Genomic DNA, 18,555 nt, shown 5'->3' with positions numbered 1-18,555 from the left:
CTCTCTCTTTTTTTATCTCTAATGACTTCTATTTTAAACGTTATTACGGCGATTTTAGCGCCATCAATGAGTACTTTTCAAATTATACCGATTGTATGCGATAAACGTATCGTTTCGTGTAATAATTAATACTACTGTGAGATAATTTCATGAATGTTTATTATCTCCATCGTATTATATATATATATATATATATATATATATATATAAATTAATGAAAATTATATACACACATATGGAACACTAAAAAAAAAACATTGTTTAAAAATACATAAAAGACAAACATATACATATCTACTCCTTGACTTCTATGTCTCTCTCTTTCTCTCTCTACCTATCTATCTCTATCTCTATCTCTCGTTCACACGCTCATGTGCCATTTACGAGGCAAACCGGTTTATATACTTTTTGCGAACTCCGGCTTCGCGAGAATGTTGATTTTTGCGACATATACCGCTGAGAACCTAACCTACATCGTTACTCGAGTGAGTTGGATGTGGTGCTTGGCGTTTCGATGCCCTGCAGACCTTGAACATGCTGAAGGCTTCTTATACGTTTATCATGCTCGAGATCGTCATCGATCAAGTGCACTCTCACACAAAAATATGTTTGTACGTATGCTTGTTTTTCTTTTCCTTTTCTTTCTTTATTTTTAACTAGAGCATATTTATAAAAGTATCAACAAATTCAAACGATATAATACATGAATTAGCACTCGTGATAGAGAATGCAACACGTGCCGATCTCATGAATGTGTGTGTGTGTGTGTGTATGTGTGTATAGAGAGGGGGGAATGAAAGGAAGAGGGGTGGGAGGTGTGGAAGTAGAAGAGAGGTCGTCTGATAAGAGGAACCGATATGAAATTTAGTCACGACAGGAACGAGAGTCGAATCGAACAATGCCAGCAGGAGGATTAATTTTTATTCAAGGCGCATATACATCGCCGAAAATATTTTTACGTATCTCTATGTAATGCGTACGGCATACACATGTGGCCCATTAGCAGGTTAGGGCGACTATTGTTCTCTCACTAACCTACAACACTTCATAGCTCATTGTCATGCTTTATTCGTTATGTTCCTCCAACGAAGGTGAGAGCTTTTGATAGCTACAAAGAAAAAAAAATTTACTTAGCCTCTAAATTTTTATATACGTAACTTGTACGTATCAAGGATAAACATCGAATAAAATTAAAATATAATGAGAATAAAATTGATTTTAGACATTTTGTAATATTTTTTCTTTTTCTCTTTTTTTTTCTTTTTTTCTTTTTTTTGTCGATTAAAATTTTTAGATTAGAAATCGATAAATATTCGCGATTAAATAAAAAGAAATATAAGTATATGTGTTAAGTACCGAGGATTTGAAGATTGTAGATGCACGCCTGGAACGCGACACGAAATTATGTATCCGTATATGTGGCACTTGGAAACCGGTTCGACAAAACTTTCGAAAATTCCGGAATGACGTAGTAATTCTCTCTCTCTCTCTCTCTCTTTCTCTCTCTCTCTCCCTCTCCCTCTCTCTCTCGCACGTTTTATACCTAACCCAACGAAGACGAACGGGACGGTCGTATTTCTTTCTTAATCGCTTTTTTATCTCGTATAAGTTTGATCGATTTTTTTTCCTCGAAAGTTAGATCATACCATCCTATCGATTAATTTGTCCTATTCGATCAAAATTTGATTATTATAAAAAAAAAGTATATTAGATACTTCATTTGATTCTTAATATATTTTTTATACTTACCTCAATTTATCTTGAAGAAAATAACTACACTGTAAATGCGCCATTAATCCGCTATAAGTGCACTATAAATGCACTATGATGTTATCACATCAGGTTCGAACTTTGTCATGATAAATCGTTTCCCGAATAAATTATCATTATTACACTATATAGTTATTATCATCAGAGGTATTATTAGCACGCATAATGTATGAATAGGTTATATGTATATATGTCGGTGCATTTTATAATAAAAAAAAAGTATCAAGAATCATATTAATGGAACTTTCACTTTTCGAGACATCGTTTGCATCGTTCGTTCTTCAAAAAAGAATAATCGATATTTTTCGAAAATATATCATCAACAAAATCGATATGATAAAAATTATTTTTGATATTTGCACTAAATTTTGTGTTATAATGCAAATATGTCTCTGTAAATTGATACGTATTAAAAGTGCAACGAACGTGGCGATACTTCTTAAGACATGTGTGTGCATAATAATCGGCTTTATATAGATCAATGCTATTTGTGTAATCTATTATCCTACGTAGTATAAATTACAATACGAATTATTTCTCTAGATAGAAAAAAAATGTCACAACTTTGAAATAAAAATAAACAGCAAAAAAAAGAACAAAAAGGAAAATATTCAAATATTTTCTATTCAAAAGTGCTCCGAATGCGGTTATATTTCTTGCTGTATATACATTATATTACTCTATATATATTACTCTCTCTCTCTCTCTCTCTCTCTCTCTCTCTCTCTTTATATATATATATAAATTTATATATATATATATCTTACTCTATATATATATATAGAGTAATAAGCTTAATGTTGCTTGTGTAATCATATTTTATCGCACACATTATAAATTATTATAAGAATTATCTTTCTCGGTAAAAAAAGACGATACAAACTTTGAAGAAAACAAACAAGAAAAAAAGAACAGAAAAAAATCAAATATTTTCTATTCAGAAGTATCACGAATGCGGCCATACTTCTAATATATATATATATTAATCAACTTAATGTTACTTGTGTAATCGTATTTTATTATATGCATTATTATCTTTCTTCGTAGAAAAAAAAAGATGATACAAACTTTGGAATAATAGTAAAAAAAAAAAGGAAAAAAGAAAGAGAAAAACAAGCAAAAATAAACAAATATTTTCTACTTACATTACTTCGTCGTTTGAGTAAATATTTTCATTCTGCGATTCAGGCAATTCATTTCTCTGGTTGCTCGTAGTATAAACGTCCGTATCGTTAAACTCTTTATGATTCCTCCAATCTTGAATTTCCTTACGTAGAGTCGTGATAGGATCGGTTTGTTCCTCGTAACTTTCGCTGTTCGTGGATTCAACGTAGATTTTATTTTCTCTTTTTTTCATCATTTCAAATTTTTTGAGAGAAGACATTTTCAAATTTTTTCTTGATCTTTTTTTTGTTCTCTTTTTTCCGTAATAAGATTGCACTTTTCAAACTTCTTCTGAGATGACGATTAACACTTTCGATTAATTTCACTGAAAAATATTTAAACATACGTCGTTTCACTTAGAATATAGACATTTAAAATTTATTGGTTAAAAAAAATTGAAGAAGATCGATATTATTTTTAAATGAATTAAAAAAAAAGATTTAGTCAATGCAGGTCGTTATAAGTTAAGAAAGTTAGAAACTGTGGCGGATTGATAATTCCTACTTTATCGACGCGTTAAGAAGAGGGCGCGACGAGTCATCATAAATAAAAGAAATGAAAGAAACAAAAAAATATATTTCCAATAGACGCCTAGATAAAACCGAGCCACGTTTTGTTTACAATCTTGTTAAGTTTATATATTTTTAATAAAAGTTAAATCTTTCATCTTGTATAAATAAAGCCTATAATTTGTTTAGTCAAGACCCATACATAAATATCGTTCGTGGCGCCAATGGCACCAATTCTACAATAAATGTAGAAATCGAGTGGTAAAACACTTTTTGGTGGCGTCATCTGGCGTTGTAATAAGTTTCCAATTAAAAACGCGCGTGTTCATTATTCGTTCGTCACAATAGTTTGACAAAAATATTAACAATATTCTATTAAACAAATTACATGATTTAATTATAATTTCGTCAATATAAATAAAAAGTACGAATAAAGAATTTAAATATCTAACTGACATTTTCGTCTTAATTTGTAACGGTTGTAACGGTTGAATAATCGGGTTTCGAAAGGGAACATTCGTTCATCACCTGTTCTTAATACGTTTCTGTTGTTAAAGCAATTTATCGTAGATATATGCTTTAGAAAAACACAAAAAAAAGATATATGTATATATGAATTTCGAATAATATAATTTTATATTTTTGAAAATTTATTTTATATTTCTCTTTGAACTAATATGTTCTATTGTTTCGTCTTATTAAAAAAAATATTAAAAGTTTTAATAATAAAAATAACGATTTTTTATTATTGTCTTATATTTTTTATATATACTTTATATTTAATAGGATAAAGTTTTAATAAAATTACCTTAGACAGCTTAGATAAACTTGTTTTGTTCTGCGAAGAAGCATTTTTTCCACTTTTATACAACTTAGAATAATATTTAACACGAATTTAGAAATAGTATAGTACAGCACTGCGAAGTATAAAACATTTTTTCTTTCTCTCTTTTTCTGAGATCTTTCTATTCCTAATTGGTTCATTCCATTGTGTCAGAGAAAGCTATAGATAGAAAATAATAGAAACTAACTTATAATATGGAGAAGTTTGATTGGCTACTGCTTTTGGTATGGCGTTGGAATGGATTCTGATTGGTTTATTCTAATGATGAATACTAAAGCAATATTAGAAGCTTTAGATATGGATTTGTGTAATGTGAGCATGTGCCCACTTGTATACAATAAATTCTAACCTAGGATTTACTTATGTCAATATTAATCTTTGATTAAGAAATATATAAATAAATAAATTAAACGGTATGGCTATGCAAGTTCCTACTGAAGTAAATACAGAAGAAATCAAGTCTGTATGTATTTATTGAATATAAAAATCTATTTTTAGATTGATATTATCTTTACGTTTTTACAATTATTTTTTTTAGTATTAAAAAAAATAATTGCTTATATTTGTATAATTACAGTTTAAAGACTTCATAATGTCGTACAACAAACTCTCAGAGATTTGTTTTATCGACTGTATTACTGATTTCACTACACGAGATGTAAAAGCGAAGGAAGAAAAATGTGCCCTTAACTGTATGGAAAAATATTTAAAAATGAATCAAAGAGTCTCGCAACGATTCCAAGAGTTTCAAATGATTGCCAATGAAAATGTATTAGCAGCTGAAAAAAAATTGGGAAGAAATTAATGTTGGAAAAAAATGTATGTTCGATTTATAAAGCGTATTGAAATATTATATAACCCTACTATAGGAGAAGTTAAAATATTAAAATATTGCATTTCATTTATATGTTATCAAATGTCATGAAAATTATAGATATAAATTTGATATTTTAAAGTATGAGTAATATGTATTAAGTTTTTATTATATTATTACAGACACGCATTCATCCTGATGTTAAAAAAATCAGTCATGCTTGAATTATTCAAATATGATTTTTAATGTAAGATACATTTTTTAACTTAAGTTTTAACGTGTGTCATTGATTCAGTATAACAAATGCTGTAATATTCAAAGAAATCAATCCAATGATTGTTTCCCTAATTGTTATAAAAAAAAAATGCCTTCTTTAATTGTTGTTCTTTTTAAATTCATATAATGTGTAGTATTAATAAGTGATTCGCACACTCTAATTTTCATTTGATTTAAGGTTTTTTGTTACTAGACTATTAAAAAAAAAGTACAAATTATTATTTACATTTAGAATCATAAAACTCACTCTATACGCGGCAAATTAACTTATTAATTATTTCATATTTTGTACAAATTTATACATTTATATAAATTCATATAGACATTTCAAAGCTGGACTACAATAGAATAATAAACCCTATATAAAAATGTCAATTTTTGAACGAGTTCCGTCCGCAAAAATCTAATACGTTCGGTATAATACATCAATTCTAGAATATATACTAATCTTATTTATAGAAAGCAGGTTAATCGTCCACTTAAATATTAAAAAACAAACTAATAAAAAAGAACACATAATTTAACTCGACTTTGAATGCCCAAAGTCTTGAAACTTTGGCTTTCCATGTATCTCAATTTCCATATTGTTAGAATCCCACTCGAACTGTGGAAAACTTATAGACTGCAGTGGCATGGTATCTTGCGTTTGTTGTACAATTTGTGAACCAAAATTTGTACTAGAAATATGTTGTTCCTGACATTGCATCATTGAATCAGGATTAGGAGAGTTCGGAGGTGTCTTCCTTAATCTTTTGTAATCGGAGAATCTGTTTAACGATACTTGATCTACGCATACAGCTTGAGTTGTGTGTCGTGTTTTATATAATATTGGACAACCTAAATCACCTTTTAAACTTAAACTGTATAAATTTGCAAGACGACGTAGCTTCTCCCGTTCGGCTTGACGCATAGGATGTAATTTAAGTTCGCTTTGAGTTGGATCTTGTAGAAATCTTGATACTTTCTCATTTGCCGAAGTAATTATGGAATATCCAGGTTTATTGTCGACGTGACGACGACCAGCACGAATTTCTCTACCAGTGAGACCTTCACGAATTCGTTTAACTCTTTGTCTATATCTTTTTCTACTTTCATCAGTAGAATGTTCAAAGCTACCATGTAATATCATTTGGAATGTCGAATCTGTTCCTAATTTGTCTTCACTTGTGCTGTCTCCATCGTCCCACCAATTTGATTCAACTATCCAATCAGATTGTTCGTCATCTCCTAAGATAGGTATATATAGTAAACGATAATTAAGTACTACGATAATATTTTTTTACATGATAATTATTTATCGCACTTCTTACGATTTACTTACCTTCACGATCCTCGTCATTTGTGATTATACCATTTTCGGAATCGCTAGAAGAAATACTTGAACTTGATATACGTGAGCAATCTACAGTATCTTCACCTTGTATCTTTCCTCGAATTTTTGATTTCGAGGTTCTATTTGGTTTCAAAGAACGCATTTCACAATCGGTAGAACGTTCTCTGCATGATCTCTTACGTTTGCCACACCTAAAAATAATAAAATTTAATAAATAATTTGGTTAGGATTAATTGGAACTTCGTGGAATCACAAAATATTACCATATGGCTCCATATTTATTTTTACAATCATTCCTGAGAACTCGCTTTTTTCCGCCTAAAGTAGTTGACATAATAGTAACTGTTTGAGATGTTGATGGATTTGAATCAGAATCAACGGCCATCTTTTTGAATTTTCTCTTACGTCTCGTGTTGGTCCTTGGTATGAAATTTTCATTGACAGAATCACTCTCTATGTTGCTCACATTATTTAGGTTGGAAAACCGTGCAAATCTTTTTGTTTGATTTGTGTCATCGCTGTCGGATTGATATTTAGAAGGTGTAGAATTTTTCAAAATGCGGATATCACAGATAGAAGATGAACTGTCATCCGAGTGCTTACTTATATTGAGTGATGCTGGAAAAAAATGCAATTCTTATTAAGTGGCTATATCTTTAATCTTTACTAAACTATTATTTAAAGATTACATGTGAACTGTAATTTAACTTCTTGTACATTGATATTTATAGAAAGACAATCTTGGTAATGACCCTCTGTATGCCTTGTAGAAGCGAACTGTAACTGATGTTATGTCATATGATTAGATCGGGTGGCATTCCATGTCTTCAACTTTTGTTTTTATAATCCTTATTGTTCTCAAAATTTGATTACTTTCTATTGTTTTATATGTCCTTACACTTACGAATATTCCCTGTAGAACGAGCTCTCCTCCTTATACCCCATCTACGTCTGACGTTAGCACTGTTACTGCTTTCTTCAAGGGCAAGGGTCAGATCATGCACAAGTGCCTCCATTTTTACTCTTAAGTCTGCAGGTACTGCTTTTAGAACACGCTCCATTTGAAGGATGCGTTTAATTCTATGAAACAAATATGAAAGTTACAACACGAATATTTGGAAACTAATTGAACATTTAATAAAATAAAAAAATTTACGTATGATTGTTACTTCTCAATTTTTTTGCAACCATACATATATATATATATATTTCTTTTTATCTTTAATTTAATATTAAATACAATTCTGTCGAGAAAATTTTGTTTGATAATTGTGTTACATTTTACGAAATATAGAAAAATTTTTATTTACTAATGCCATTTATTTACACTACAAAAAAGCAAAAGAAGCCAATTAATATAACGTATTTTTCTTAATATATATATATTATATATATTATGATTGTTATTTCTCAACTTTTTTGCAACCATACATATATATATATATATATATATATATATTCGAGCATACTCGTAATTTTTACACTGATACGTAATTCAAATTGATTATTACAAACTTTCACGCTACACACCTTGTATATATTATTCACAAGTAGTGAGTTGAACTTTAAACGGACGTCATCGTAATATAACAATTTATCTGTCGAGTAACAGTGAAAACAAAAAAAAAAGAGAAATACATTAAACGAGTCGATTTTATTTGACTTATTATCTCCGCGTCGTTTAGCACAGACCTTATGTTATATCGTAACTTGCAGAGGGAAATGGGATAATGACCGTATGTTTCTCGTGTGTTGCATGAACGCGTGTGGGTGTGTGGCGCAATAGTCGAGTCAATTCAATAGATACATACATATATGCAGGTATGTTGGCAGACATTTTGTTTTTTCTATTTCTAGATGATTTATTGAAAAATTTGACAAATTATTACTTGATTTATTTTTCTATTCAAGAATATTGCTAGCAATAGTTAAAAAGAAAAAAAAAAAGAATTTTTCATAGTAATTACATATGTATGCACTACTATGATCGTATATAAATTGTTTAATTTTTGTTTTTTTTATTAATAAGACCAAAATGTGTGTGTGTGTATATATATATATACATAAATATAAATATATATATATATATATATATATATATATATATATATAATATTGACCAATGGAACGAACGCTCGTTTTAAAAGCTTGCATTTAATTTTACGAAATTATGCAGAAGTTGTTAATGTCTCGTATTGCAGCCAATGACGAAGAAGATAGAATCTGATCCAATTACATAGACGATAGGATAAAAATAAAAATGCAACAATTTGTATTTAAATAGAAGTATAAAAAGTTAACCAACTGCATTTCTTACATTGCACGTGCGTATAAAAAATTAATCATTATAAAACATTTTACTATATAATAAGAAAGTATGTATATATATAACAAAGAGAGAAAGCATATATAGAAAAGCAGAATTCTGATTGGACAGTTGCTAGGACATGACTGAACAGTCAACAACAGGAAGCAGTTTACTATAGAAAACCACCCAAAGAGTATACTCTTCGGTATCGTTTCCGGTTTTGCATTCTACGGACGCTCCGCACCTCCCCAGAGTTTTCATTTTCCTTTTCGTCATCGGAAAGTCGTTATCATTAGTTGGACTTACGGATTTCTAGGTTAAAAATTAGTTCGAATGAAGTGAGAAACAGTGTTTGGATAAACGATAAAATCGTTTAAACGTGATGAACGAGAAGAGGTCGAGAAGTCGAGAAGACGGGGCCTGGCATTCGTGTAAATAGCGCGTAGTGGCGGTGTGTGCGCGCGTGTTATGCGCATCCGCGACAGATGAGCGCGGGTTCGCGTTATCTAGACGCGTAAGACGGTTGTGTCTACGTTGCATTTTTTCTATATCTCCGAAACGTTTTTTTATTCGAAAGATCGTTACTAAGGGGTAAAAACATCGAATTCATTGTATCTTTTTATTTCCCCATTGTTCCTCCCGCCCTTTTTCTCGTTGTATCCCTTTTTTCTCTTGCTCTCTCGCTTGATCTTTCTTTGTCGTCTTTCTTTCTCTTTCTGTCTTTCAATCTATTTCTCTCTCACTCTCTTTTTCCCTCTTTCTCCCTCCCTTCCTTTTTTGCCTCTCTCTCTCTCTCTCTCTCTCTCTCTCTCTCTCTCTTTCTCTCTCTCTTTCTCTCTCTCTTTCTTCCTCCTTCCCACTCCCTTTCCCAGCGTTCTTCTCTATAAACGAGGATAGGGCTAAAGACGAGTCGCGTGTTGGTCCCGCGGGAGGGGGGACCGCAGGATGGATGGAACCAATGTGAATGGCGGGAACGCTAAAGTGGCGCGCGACGTTTCTAACCTAAACAGTGTTAGTATGCCGGATTTACAGGAATCTGAGAACAAGACGGCTGTCGCCGAGACCATCGCCGAGACTGTCGCCGAGACCGTCGCCGAGACTGTCGCTGAGATCGCCTCTGATATGGACGGCCAAGAAGTGAACGGTGATTTGAAGGGTTCTACGAAGAAGACCCCTTCGACGACGATCAAAACTAAATTGCGCAAGTTCAAGGCCAATTCAACGAGTAGTATCGAGAACGATGTTAGCCTTTCCACAACGAGGGGTGGACGAAAGCGTAAATTTTCGGAACCTGACGATGCTAGTTCTGAGGAATCCACCGAGTTTAATGGATTCGATTTACAAGAAGTCGATGAACTCGAAACGGGAAGTCATGTATTAAAAAAGCTTATCGGTAAACTTTCTTTTTTATATTTAATAATATCATTTTCTTTCTTTTTCTTTTGTTTTTCTTTTTTTCGGGCAATCCTGACTTTTAACAAATGATGAACAAAGGGTTATTAATGTTTTATGCTTGTTTGTAACTAGATCGTCTTGATCTTATTTCCTTATTTGAATCTATCTTTTCTTTCTGCCTATAGCTGAGGCAGAAATTGCAGAGGCTCAACTTACGAAACGCTGTAGGTATTTGGTGCCAAAAAGGAACTTTGATGGTAAAAAGGATGACGATCAAGACTCTGATGAAAATAAAATGCTTATATATGATATGGAACAAATATTTGATATTGATAAAATCAAAAAAGAAAGAGAATCTGATACAGATTCTATCGGTATAGCGAATAGTATAGAATTAGAAATAGAACAGCAGAAAACCGAAGAATCATCTATTAAGTCTGTAAATTCATCATCTACAACCAGTAGTCCGTCTGCAATATCATTAAAATCTAAAGGGGGTCGGTTATCGCGTGGTGCAAGTCCAGGGAGTGCGCTAAAACAAAAATCAGCAATAGATATGTCAAATCCAGCTTTTAAGGAACCATTCAAGTATGGGTGGAAACGAGAACTGGTATTCAGAGCTAGTAATGATTCTAGCCTTAAACGAATGGCTGACATATATTATTATACACCAAAGGGAAAAAAAGTAAGAAGTTTTAGAGAAGTTGCAGAATTCCGTAAGTTAATTCATATGAAAAATCAATATTTTTTGTATAAATTAATGCACTTTATATTTACAATTCTTTCACTAATTCTTCTTTTTTTATGTTTTTTGTTTCTTTTTTTATTTATTTTATTTTTTTATTTTATTTTTTCTTTTTTTCTTTTTTTCCTTTTTTCTTTTTTTTTTTTTTTTTTTTTTTTTTTTCTTTTTTTATTGTAGTTCATTCAAGAGAATTAACAATAGATAATTTTACGTTCTTCAAAGAACCTATTGGCTTAGATGATCCTGAAAAAGAAATAATTCGAGATGCTAAAAGGATAAGGGTAAATTATTATTCTTTTATTATATTCTATTTAAATCAATTACTTCTTTCTATATATCGAGTTGAACTAGAAGTATTGGGTATATTGCAGGGTTCAATAGGATCTGCACCTACACCACCAAGAAGATCTTTTGGTACTAAGAAAGTTATGCCTACACGTAAACCTATCGAAGAACATGCTCCAGCATCATCCCCTGCACCAGCAGTAGCTGTTCCACAAACAGCAGTATCAACTACATCAGCAAAAACTCCTGCTAAATCACCAAAAGCAGCTAGTAGTTTCAAAGTTAAAGTGCCTGCAAAGAAAACTCCACAAATAAGTATGTATCTATTTATATAGGAGATTAAAATATTACTTTTCTTTCTATATTATAGATAAATTAGACTTCTGGCACATTTATAAATTATATCAAATATTATAAAAATATTCTCACAATTGTTCTCTTTGAACAATGCATAGCAGAAATAAAAACATCATCAGAGGAGAGAGAGATGTTACCGCCACAACGAAATGCGGCAAGTACAAGAAGAAGTCAACAGCTAGTGGAAAAAGCACCACCTGTTAAAAGCAAACGATTATTAACGTAAGTACACTTTACATTTTACGTAAACGATTTTTGTGAATGTAATGTGTATTTATTTGATAAGTATGTTTCTTCTTTTATATATCAGTTCGATATAAATAAAAGAAATTTACGTTGTTTTTAATGATCGTATACAGGATTTTCTCAAAAAAGTGAGTTCTGAATAAAATTTCAGGAAAATCATACGGTACAATTTTAATGATGACTACATTATACAAATTATTTAATTCCTATTTTCGATCGATTTTCTATGAAGCTGGGTGAATTTAGGATTAATAAAAAATACAGTTGAACTGTGTGTTTTTTTTTTTTTTTTTTTTATAGAAATTTACAAAACTGTCATAATTTAGTTAATTTACATCATGCAACTGGAAATTATTAGGAGTTGTGAATATATATATATATATATATATATAAATAATAATAATATATATATATTAATATATATAAGGCAGGGCATATGTTTTAGAAGCAATTACCTTCTATAATTTTCATAATACTACATATTTATCCAATTCTTTCTATATCCCATAAATCCTTATTATCTATTTTACATTCTCCTTCCACTTTTTCCCCCTATCAACGCACATCTTACAGGCCCAAAGTTCAAGAACCATGCAGCATAAGATGTTCAACAAGTATGGGACTGATTCCCAGTTTACAGTGTCGCGTATGCCTTTGCTTATATCATCCTGAGTGCGTAGATGGCTTGGAATTTTCAGGAAGTGATGATTATATTTGTAAGGTAGGTATTTATTAACTATATTGTAATAATAAATAAGACATGATCAATGTTGTGTATATTTCTATATATCTCCGTATTTTAGAAATGTAGAATTATTTTTAAATATAATTATTTTTATATTTATATATTTTATTTATTTTTAATTCCCTGTAACTCTATTTGTGTTGTAGAATTGTCAACAAGATTCTACAGAAACTCATCAACATCAATCAATGAATCCATCTTTAACACCACCTCCGTTGATTCCAATCAGCATGTTAGGCACGCAAAATGCAAAACAAAAGCCACAAACAAGCTTAACTCCACCAAAATTACAAAGAATTCCAAAATCAGAGAATGTGGATATACAGTCACGTAGTACTAGTAAATTTTCTAAAACAGCAACAATGACAAGTTCAACTTCGCTGTCGGAGAAAAAAGAGGATACTTGGTTTCCTCAATCAGAGAATGAATTTTTGCAAAGTCATGATGGAATATTACCAAAACCAGCGCAAAATATTGCTTTGATGGGAGGCAAAAGATATATAGTTGTACCAAAGAATAATGCTATGGCAGTTCAACCAGCAATTACAGTAAAACCTGATAAAATTGGTGACAAACCACCAATGTTACAGGAAAATTCTTTAATTGACATATCCAATACAATGGAAAATTCAACCATTACAAATACAAGTGTTTCATCTTCGAAAAAAATATCTGGTGCCAATGATATGACTGAAAGTGTTTATGATAAAGAATTGTCTAAGGACGTTTCTGCTTCGTATGGATCTGATGACACGAATGAAATGGACAGTAATATCAATACAAATACTTCGATCAATATGAATACACAATTAGAAAATCAAATTTTTAATACAAAAGCATATTCATCGATTGAAACAAGAAGAATGAGTACTAGATCACCTATTAAAAAACCAATGTCTTCAATGGCAATACAAAATAATATAAGTACATTTGGTATAGACAGTGAAATGAATAGAACAGATATTAAACAAATAGTAATTAATGCGAATATAATGCAGATGGGTAATAGGTAAGTGTTTTTAAAACATATGAGCAGAGGCATTCTTATTTTACTTTATTCTGTTAAGCTTGTCCTATGAATAAGTTATAATTTAAGGCAACTCTCTTTTGAGGTTTTGGCAGTTGCTTTGTACATATTGTATTTACAAGATCAGTATGCTATGCCTTTACAAAACAACAATGAGAACATAATGGCATCAGTAGTCTATCTTTATACGATTTTCTTAAATATTATATATATAGTTGCTTCTAATAAAAAAGCTTTAATGTGCATCGAAATAATTTATAATAATGCATATTTATACAATGCAGCGAGAGAGGGAACTAGTAGATTCAATTATGTTTCAAATAAGGATTATACAAAGTAGATTATTATTTATATACTTGGTATATCGAAGCTGCTTGTGTAAAATTGTAAATGCAATATATACTGGTGTTTATTATATTTGCAAATATAAAACTTCTATATAAAAAATGAATTTGATTTTATCTTATGATCGAAGCACACTGCCTTAGCTTCTTAGAAATGCAGCCAAAATCTTGACTAATATTCGACCAAAAAAGAAAAAAAAAAAAAAAAAAAAAAGAAAAGAAAAGAAAAGAAAAAAGAAAAGATAAAAAAAGAAAAAAAAAGAAAGAAAACAAAAAAGAAATAAACCAAAAAAAAAAACAATGATCATGTAATCTGATCGTTGTGGGTTTCCTATAATTGTAGTATTAAAGTAAAGATTAGAATTTACAAAATATCCAATTGAAGATATTAAGAAAGTATCAAAATATAAAAATAAGAAATAATTAATCGCTCAGTTCGTAAAATAAAATTTATTATATTTATTTAAAACAAATGATTTTTTGCGAAAAATTTATAATATTGAAAAATATAATTTGGTAATATGTATATATATACATATATATGTATATATATATGTATATATATATGTATATATGTATGTATGTATGTATGTATGTATGTATGTATGTATATTGGTTATAGATAACGTTTCCTTACATTAATACTACAATTATAGATTCAGCTATTAATAAGTGCTTCATTAAAAAAAAATCTAATTCATTTTTACTTTTTATATTTACAGATATAAAGACATGTGCGAGCCGAAACACAAAAAAAATCTTAGTGCGTTTTCCCAAAAAATTGTCCTATGTCCTTCTCCTCTATCAATCCTGTATTTCATATATATTTTTTTTTATTTAACTTTTTTAATTTAATATATTATCATCATTTTAAGATACTACCGTGTAATACAATCAGATTATCGTCTATATTTCTAGAACATTCTTTTTACGAATTTTTATGTATTTTATATAAAATGTCATTTATTACACATGAAAAGATATTTACGAATTGGCAGCTTATGTATATAAGCATATATATTAAAAAAAAACTAGAATATTAATAACATGGTTTTTCCATATTTATTGTTGCTTTCATATGTATTCATGTATAATACATATTTATATGAACGTATATACGTATATACATACTAGTAGTATATATAATCTAGCGAATAAGATTATATATATATATATATATATAGCTAGTGTATTCAGATTATAATAAGCAATAATATCAATGAGTTTATATTTTAACTAATCAAACAATTACTTTGATGTTTACAGAAGAAAACAGAATCAACAGGAGTCAAATTTACAACATCACTTTATGGATAATGTATGTGCGGGTTATCATGCATTATTACGAATTTTTCAATATCTCAAGGTGCAAGAATTGTTACGTGCAGCTCGTGTTTGTAAAATGTGGCGAGATTTGGCTGCACATCCTTCTTTATGGAAAACAGTAAGGATGAAGAATAGCCAAGTAACAGATTGGGATGGTTTAGCAGATACGTTGCAAAGACATGGCACACAGCATTTGGATCTCAGGAAAATGCTTGTAGCTGGAGAATCAGATAGTATTTGGAGAAAGTTTCTATCTGTAATACCTAGAGTGACAAGCCTTGTTAAATTAGAGCTATGTAGATGCCCTGTCATGGTGGTAGAAGAAGTCATTAAAAATTGCCCGCAATTACAAGTATTGAGTGCAATGACAATCAAATGTGATTCTTTAAATTTACAATCTGTTGGTAATCTTAAACAATGCCAAGAATTAAGACTTAAAGCAATAAGTGGAATGTCTTTGCAAGAAGATCTTACACCAATAAAAGAATTAACACAATTAACACAATTGGTAAGTTGTCATTCAAATTATTGTCCTATAATGCACTTGTATAATTATCGATTTTTTATTCAATTATTATAATTATTTGTAGAGTTTAACATCAGTTAAGGAACTTGGAAAGAAGAAAATTGATATAATACAGACATTAATAAATTTAGAAACATTAGAATTAGGGGAGTGTTCAGATTTTCCAGATAAGTTTGGAACATCTGTTTTAATAAAATTACAAAAACTGGAACGCCTCCGACTTGAAAAGGGTCAAGGATCTTGTTGTACATTTGACATCTTAGAAGGTGTTTCGAAATTGGAAAATTTAAACCAAATGGAGTTAGTTAATTTTGATGTAAAAAATGGTTTTGATAAGTGTCTTGCTAATTGTAAAAATATTAAGAGGTTATTGATTATACCGACCTACATATCACAATCAGCTACTTCAAATAACATGGTATTAGGTGGTGTTACCGAATTGTCACATAATTTAACACATTTTGTTTGGGGCGTAACTCTTGAATTGTTAAGAGTTACAGAATTATTTGTTGACCAGTGCAATTTGATGAACAAACAGGTTACTGGCGATTCTATACCAGTTTTGAAACCAGTACCCTGTTTAAAATTAATCGAAGATGTCGAGGATGAAAATGATAACCAAAAAGGTATGTTGAAATATTTAAACGATTGTGAAGATTTTCATTTCATTATGTTACTGGTATGAATTTTGATAGATAAGATTTACATTAATTCAAATCAAATAAAATTTTCATTTTGTTTATAGGTGAAGATAAACAGTTAAATATGACGAGTCCACAAGTCGATATTCTACCATTACCACAACTTCAAAAACTTCTTTTAACTGCATTACCTAAGACACGTGTTAAAATACTAAAGATACCCTTCCACGCCACATGGCGACAGAGCATTTCTGATACTACTACACAATAAATAAAGATAAGATATAAAATGTGTAACAAAGAAAATATAAATGTAAGAAGAACAAATGTAAAAGAAACACAAATTACTTGACACGCGTATGTGTTTAAAAGTTTTGTAAATTTGACTCTATAGTGTTTGCACAACCAATTACAATGTTTATAACTTGGATGAGAAATAATTTATATATTTATGTGAGTTTTATAGCCTTCAACAAATATCTCTCTCGCAACGTGTTTGGTACATTGTACAGCTATCAGAGGCACAGTGCCATGGATAAAGATTTTGTGATAAACGAATACAAGAACGGCCTTCTTATCACGTAATATTTTATCTTATTAAATCAAAATTTTACGTGATACTGGTACTCTTGTATACATTTTTACAATTAAATGACAAATTCTGGCTTTTATAGGTTGCAGTTATATATCGCACTTTTTATCTGCACAAGAATGTTAAAGTAATTACAGCTTATCAAAGATGCTGTGATGTGTACCTGTGTTAATGTCATCCAAGTTAATTTGCATAAAGGTCTGCATGAATATTAAATCGATCATTTAAAGAAAACGAACACTCGGAGCCAAAGAGTGACGGTACAGTTTTAAGAAATTTTATTTAAAGTTGGCGAGTAGAAAATTTTTTAATTTCTACGAATCTGCAAGACTATTCTCAATATAATAACTTCGGTTAAAAAATATAAAATCATATGAAAGAAGCAAATCGTTTCAAAGTATATAATATAATGTTGATTTTCTATTTGGGGTAGCAGGACAAATCTAATCATTGTGGTCGGTCTGTAAGGCTCTATTTAGAAATTAGGTTGTATAAAATAATGGTATATATATTATTATTATTATTATTATCATAATTGTATCTTTAGTAGTTAAGATACGAGTTTTCCGCTGCAAAGAAGCTATGGCGAAATTGACAAGTAATTTTGTAGAATGTGTAATATAATTCTAATTTCGCTGCACTGTGCATAAGCAATATAAATAATATAAAAGAAGCTTATTGCGGTTGATCTGTACTCAGTACAAATTATATAGTTATAAGTTTCCAATGAATATCTAAATACGTTTATAAATTGTGGTATTCTATCCAGTCCTATTCTTTCTTTATTTTTTTCTTTCCTTTTATTATAACAAAAAAAAAAATAAATAATATAAGTAAAATAAATTTATAATCAGTACTTAGTATTAAATAACTCGAGAAAACATAGTGTTATTTGTTTTATGCAAAATAATATTGCGCATAACTGTTTTAAGAACTTGCTCTTTTTGTTCTTAAAACAGACAAATTAATGCATAAGGTTTGCAGTTGAATGTTATTGATTATTATTTTAATACAGCTACATTGTTGTTTTATTCATTGCGGTTATTTTTTGTTGCAATGAATTTGTTTTGCTTTGCAGCGTGAAAATTCAAATTATTACTGTTTTACTGTAACAGTCTAATTATACAGAAATCTTAATGATTGAGTAACATTAAGGGGGCTCTTTATATATGCTCCTCTTTGTAAGAAAAATTTTGTGAATTGACATATATGTAAACAAAAATAATAGAGCTCAAGATTTTATCAAAACAGAATTATAGATATATGTAACAAAATTAATATTCTGTATTCTTCTATCACATTCATTCA

General features: G+C 29.9%; 4 protein-coding genes and 1 long non-coding RNA gene across 17 annotated transcripts in view; 2 read left to right on the top strand and 3 right to left on the bottom strand.

Moving 5' to 3' along the window:
• The window catches only part of LOC118439965 (interferon regulatory factor 2-binding protein 2-A-like), a 43,123-nt gene extending 38,755 nt beyond the window's left edge, over nucleotides 1–4,368 (bottom strand). For both annotated transcript variants that reach the window (XR_014981854.1, XM_035862286.2), the window contains exons 1-2: nucleotides 4,252–4,368; nucleotides 2,916–3,259 (exon numbers count right to left, since the gene is read on the bottom strand). Coding sequence is in view for 1 of the 2 variants with exons in the window: in XM_035862286.2 (XP_035718179.2) it covers nucleotides 2,916–3,154 (239 nt within the window). In the remaining variant the exon portion in view is untranslated. The remainder of the gene's footprint in view (nucleotides 1–2,915; nucleotides 3,260–4,251) is intronic.
• LOC118439983 (uncharacterized) lies at nucleotides 403–18,500 on the top strand. 7 transcript variants are annotated; one of them, XR_014981853.1, is made up of 12 exons: nucleotides 403–611; nucleotides 10,051–10,411; nucleotides 10,599–11,129; nucleotides 11,336–11,439; nucleotides 11,530–11,758; nucleotides 11,899–12,022; nucleotides 12,620–12,767; nucleotides 12,938–13,800; nucleotides 15,429–15,996; nucleotides 16,079–16,640; nucleotides 16,760–17,236; nucleotides 17,330–18,500. XR_014981853.1 is itself a non-coding variant. In XM_085655307.1 (12 exons), the coding sequence occupies exons 3-12, from the start codon at nucleotides 10,141–10,143 to the stop codon at nucleotides 16,924–16,926; spliced, it is 3,567 nt and encodes a 1,188-aa protein (XP_085511433.1). In that variant the 5' UTR covers nucleotides 8,393–8,531; nucleotides 8,912–9,034; nucleotides 10,051–10,140; the 3' UTR covers nucleotides 16,927–18,500. The 7 variants fall into 7 exon arrangements, 6 of the variants coding, with proteins under 6 accessions (XP_085511430.1, XP_085511428.1, XP_085511429.1 ...); XM_085655307.1 differs by lacking the exon at nucleotides 403–611 and adding exons at nucleotides 8,393–8,531; nucleotides 8,912–9,034 and having other exon boundaries at nucleotides 16,760–18,500; XM_085655304.1 differs by having other exon boundaries at nucleotides 11,381–11,439; nucleotides 16,760–18,500.
• On the bottom strand, nucleotides 516–2,331 carry LOC118440167 (uncharacterized). The gene is made up of 3 exons (XR_004837770.2): nucleotides 1,750–2,331; nucleotides 1,357–1,667; nucleotides 516–1,108 (listed from the first exon to the last, which is right to left on the bottom strand). It is a non-coding gene; the product is annotated as an uncharacterized LOC118440167 (long non-coding RNA).
• Nucleotides 4,578–5,264, top strand: Tim9a (translocase of inner membrane 9). Its single transcript, XM_035862724.2, has 2 exons — nucleotides 4,578–4,750; nucleotides 4,865–5,264. The coding sequence occupies exons 1-2, from the start codon at nucleotides 4,703–4,705 to the stop codon at nucleotides 5,090–5,092; spliced, it is 276 nt and encodes a 91-aa protein (XP_035718617.1). The 5' UTR covers nucleotides 4,578–4,702; the 3' UTR covers nucleotides 5,093–5,264.
• On the bottom strand, nucleotides 5,379–8,522 carry LOC118440024 (G patch domain-containing protein 2). 6 transcript variants are annotated; one of them, XM_085655313.1, is made up of 7 exons: nucleotides 8,403–8,522; nucleotides 8,241–8,308; nucleotides 7,609–7,790; nucleotides 7,428–7,493; nucleotides 6,974–7,328; nucleotides 6,699–6,901; nucleotides 5,379–6,604 (listed from the first exon to the last, which is right to left on the bottom strand). In XM_085655313.1, the coding sequence occupies exons 3-7, from the start codon at nucleotides 7,769–7,771 to the stop codon at nucleotides 5,898–5,900; spliced, it is 1,494 nt and encodes a 497-aa protein (XP_085511439.1). In that variant the 5' UTR covers nucleotides 7,772–7,790; nucleotides 8,241–8,308; nucleotides 8,403–8,522; the 3' UTR covers nucleotides 5,379–5,897. The 6 variants fall into 6 exon arrangements, with proteins under 6 accessions (XP_085511439.1, XP_035718402.1, XP_035718365.1 ...); XM_035862509.2 differs by lacking the exon at nucleotides 8,403–8,522 and having other exon boundaries at nucleotides 5,698–6,604; nucleotides 6,974–7,028; nucleotides 7,116–7,328; nucleotides 8,241–8,381; XM_035862472.2 differs by lacking the exon at nucleotides 8,403–8,522 and having other exon boundaries at nucleotides 5,701–6,604; nucleotides 8,241–8,381.
• Nucleotides 18,501–18,555: the final 55 nt, after the last annotated feature.

This window comes from Vespa mandarinia, chromosome 2 (genome assembly GCF_050613455.1).
Source record: "Vespa mandarinia isolate Hongniang chromosome 2, ASM5061345v1, whole genome shotgun sequence".
NCBI classification, from domain to species: domain Eukaryota; kingdom Metazoa; phylum Arthropoda; class Insecta; order Hymenoptera; family Vespidae; genus Vespa; species Vespa mandarinia.
Note: the sequence above shows the minus strand (reverse complement) of the source record. Positions and strands in the feature narration are given on the sequence as shown.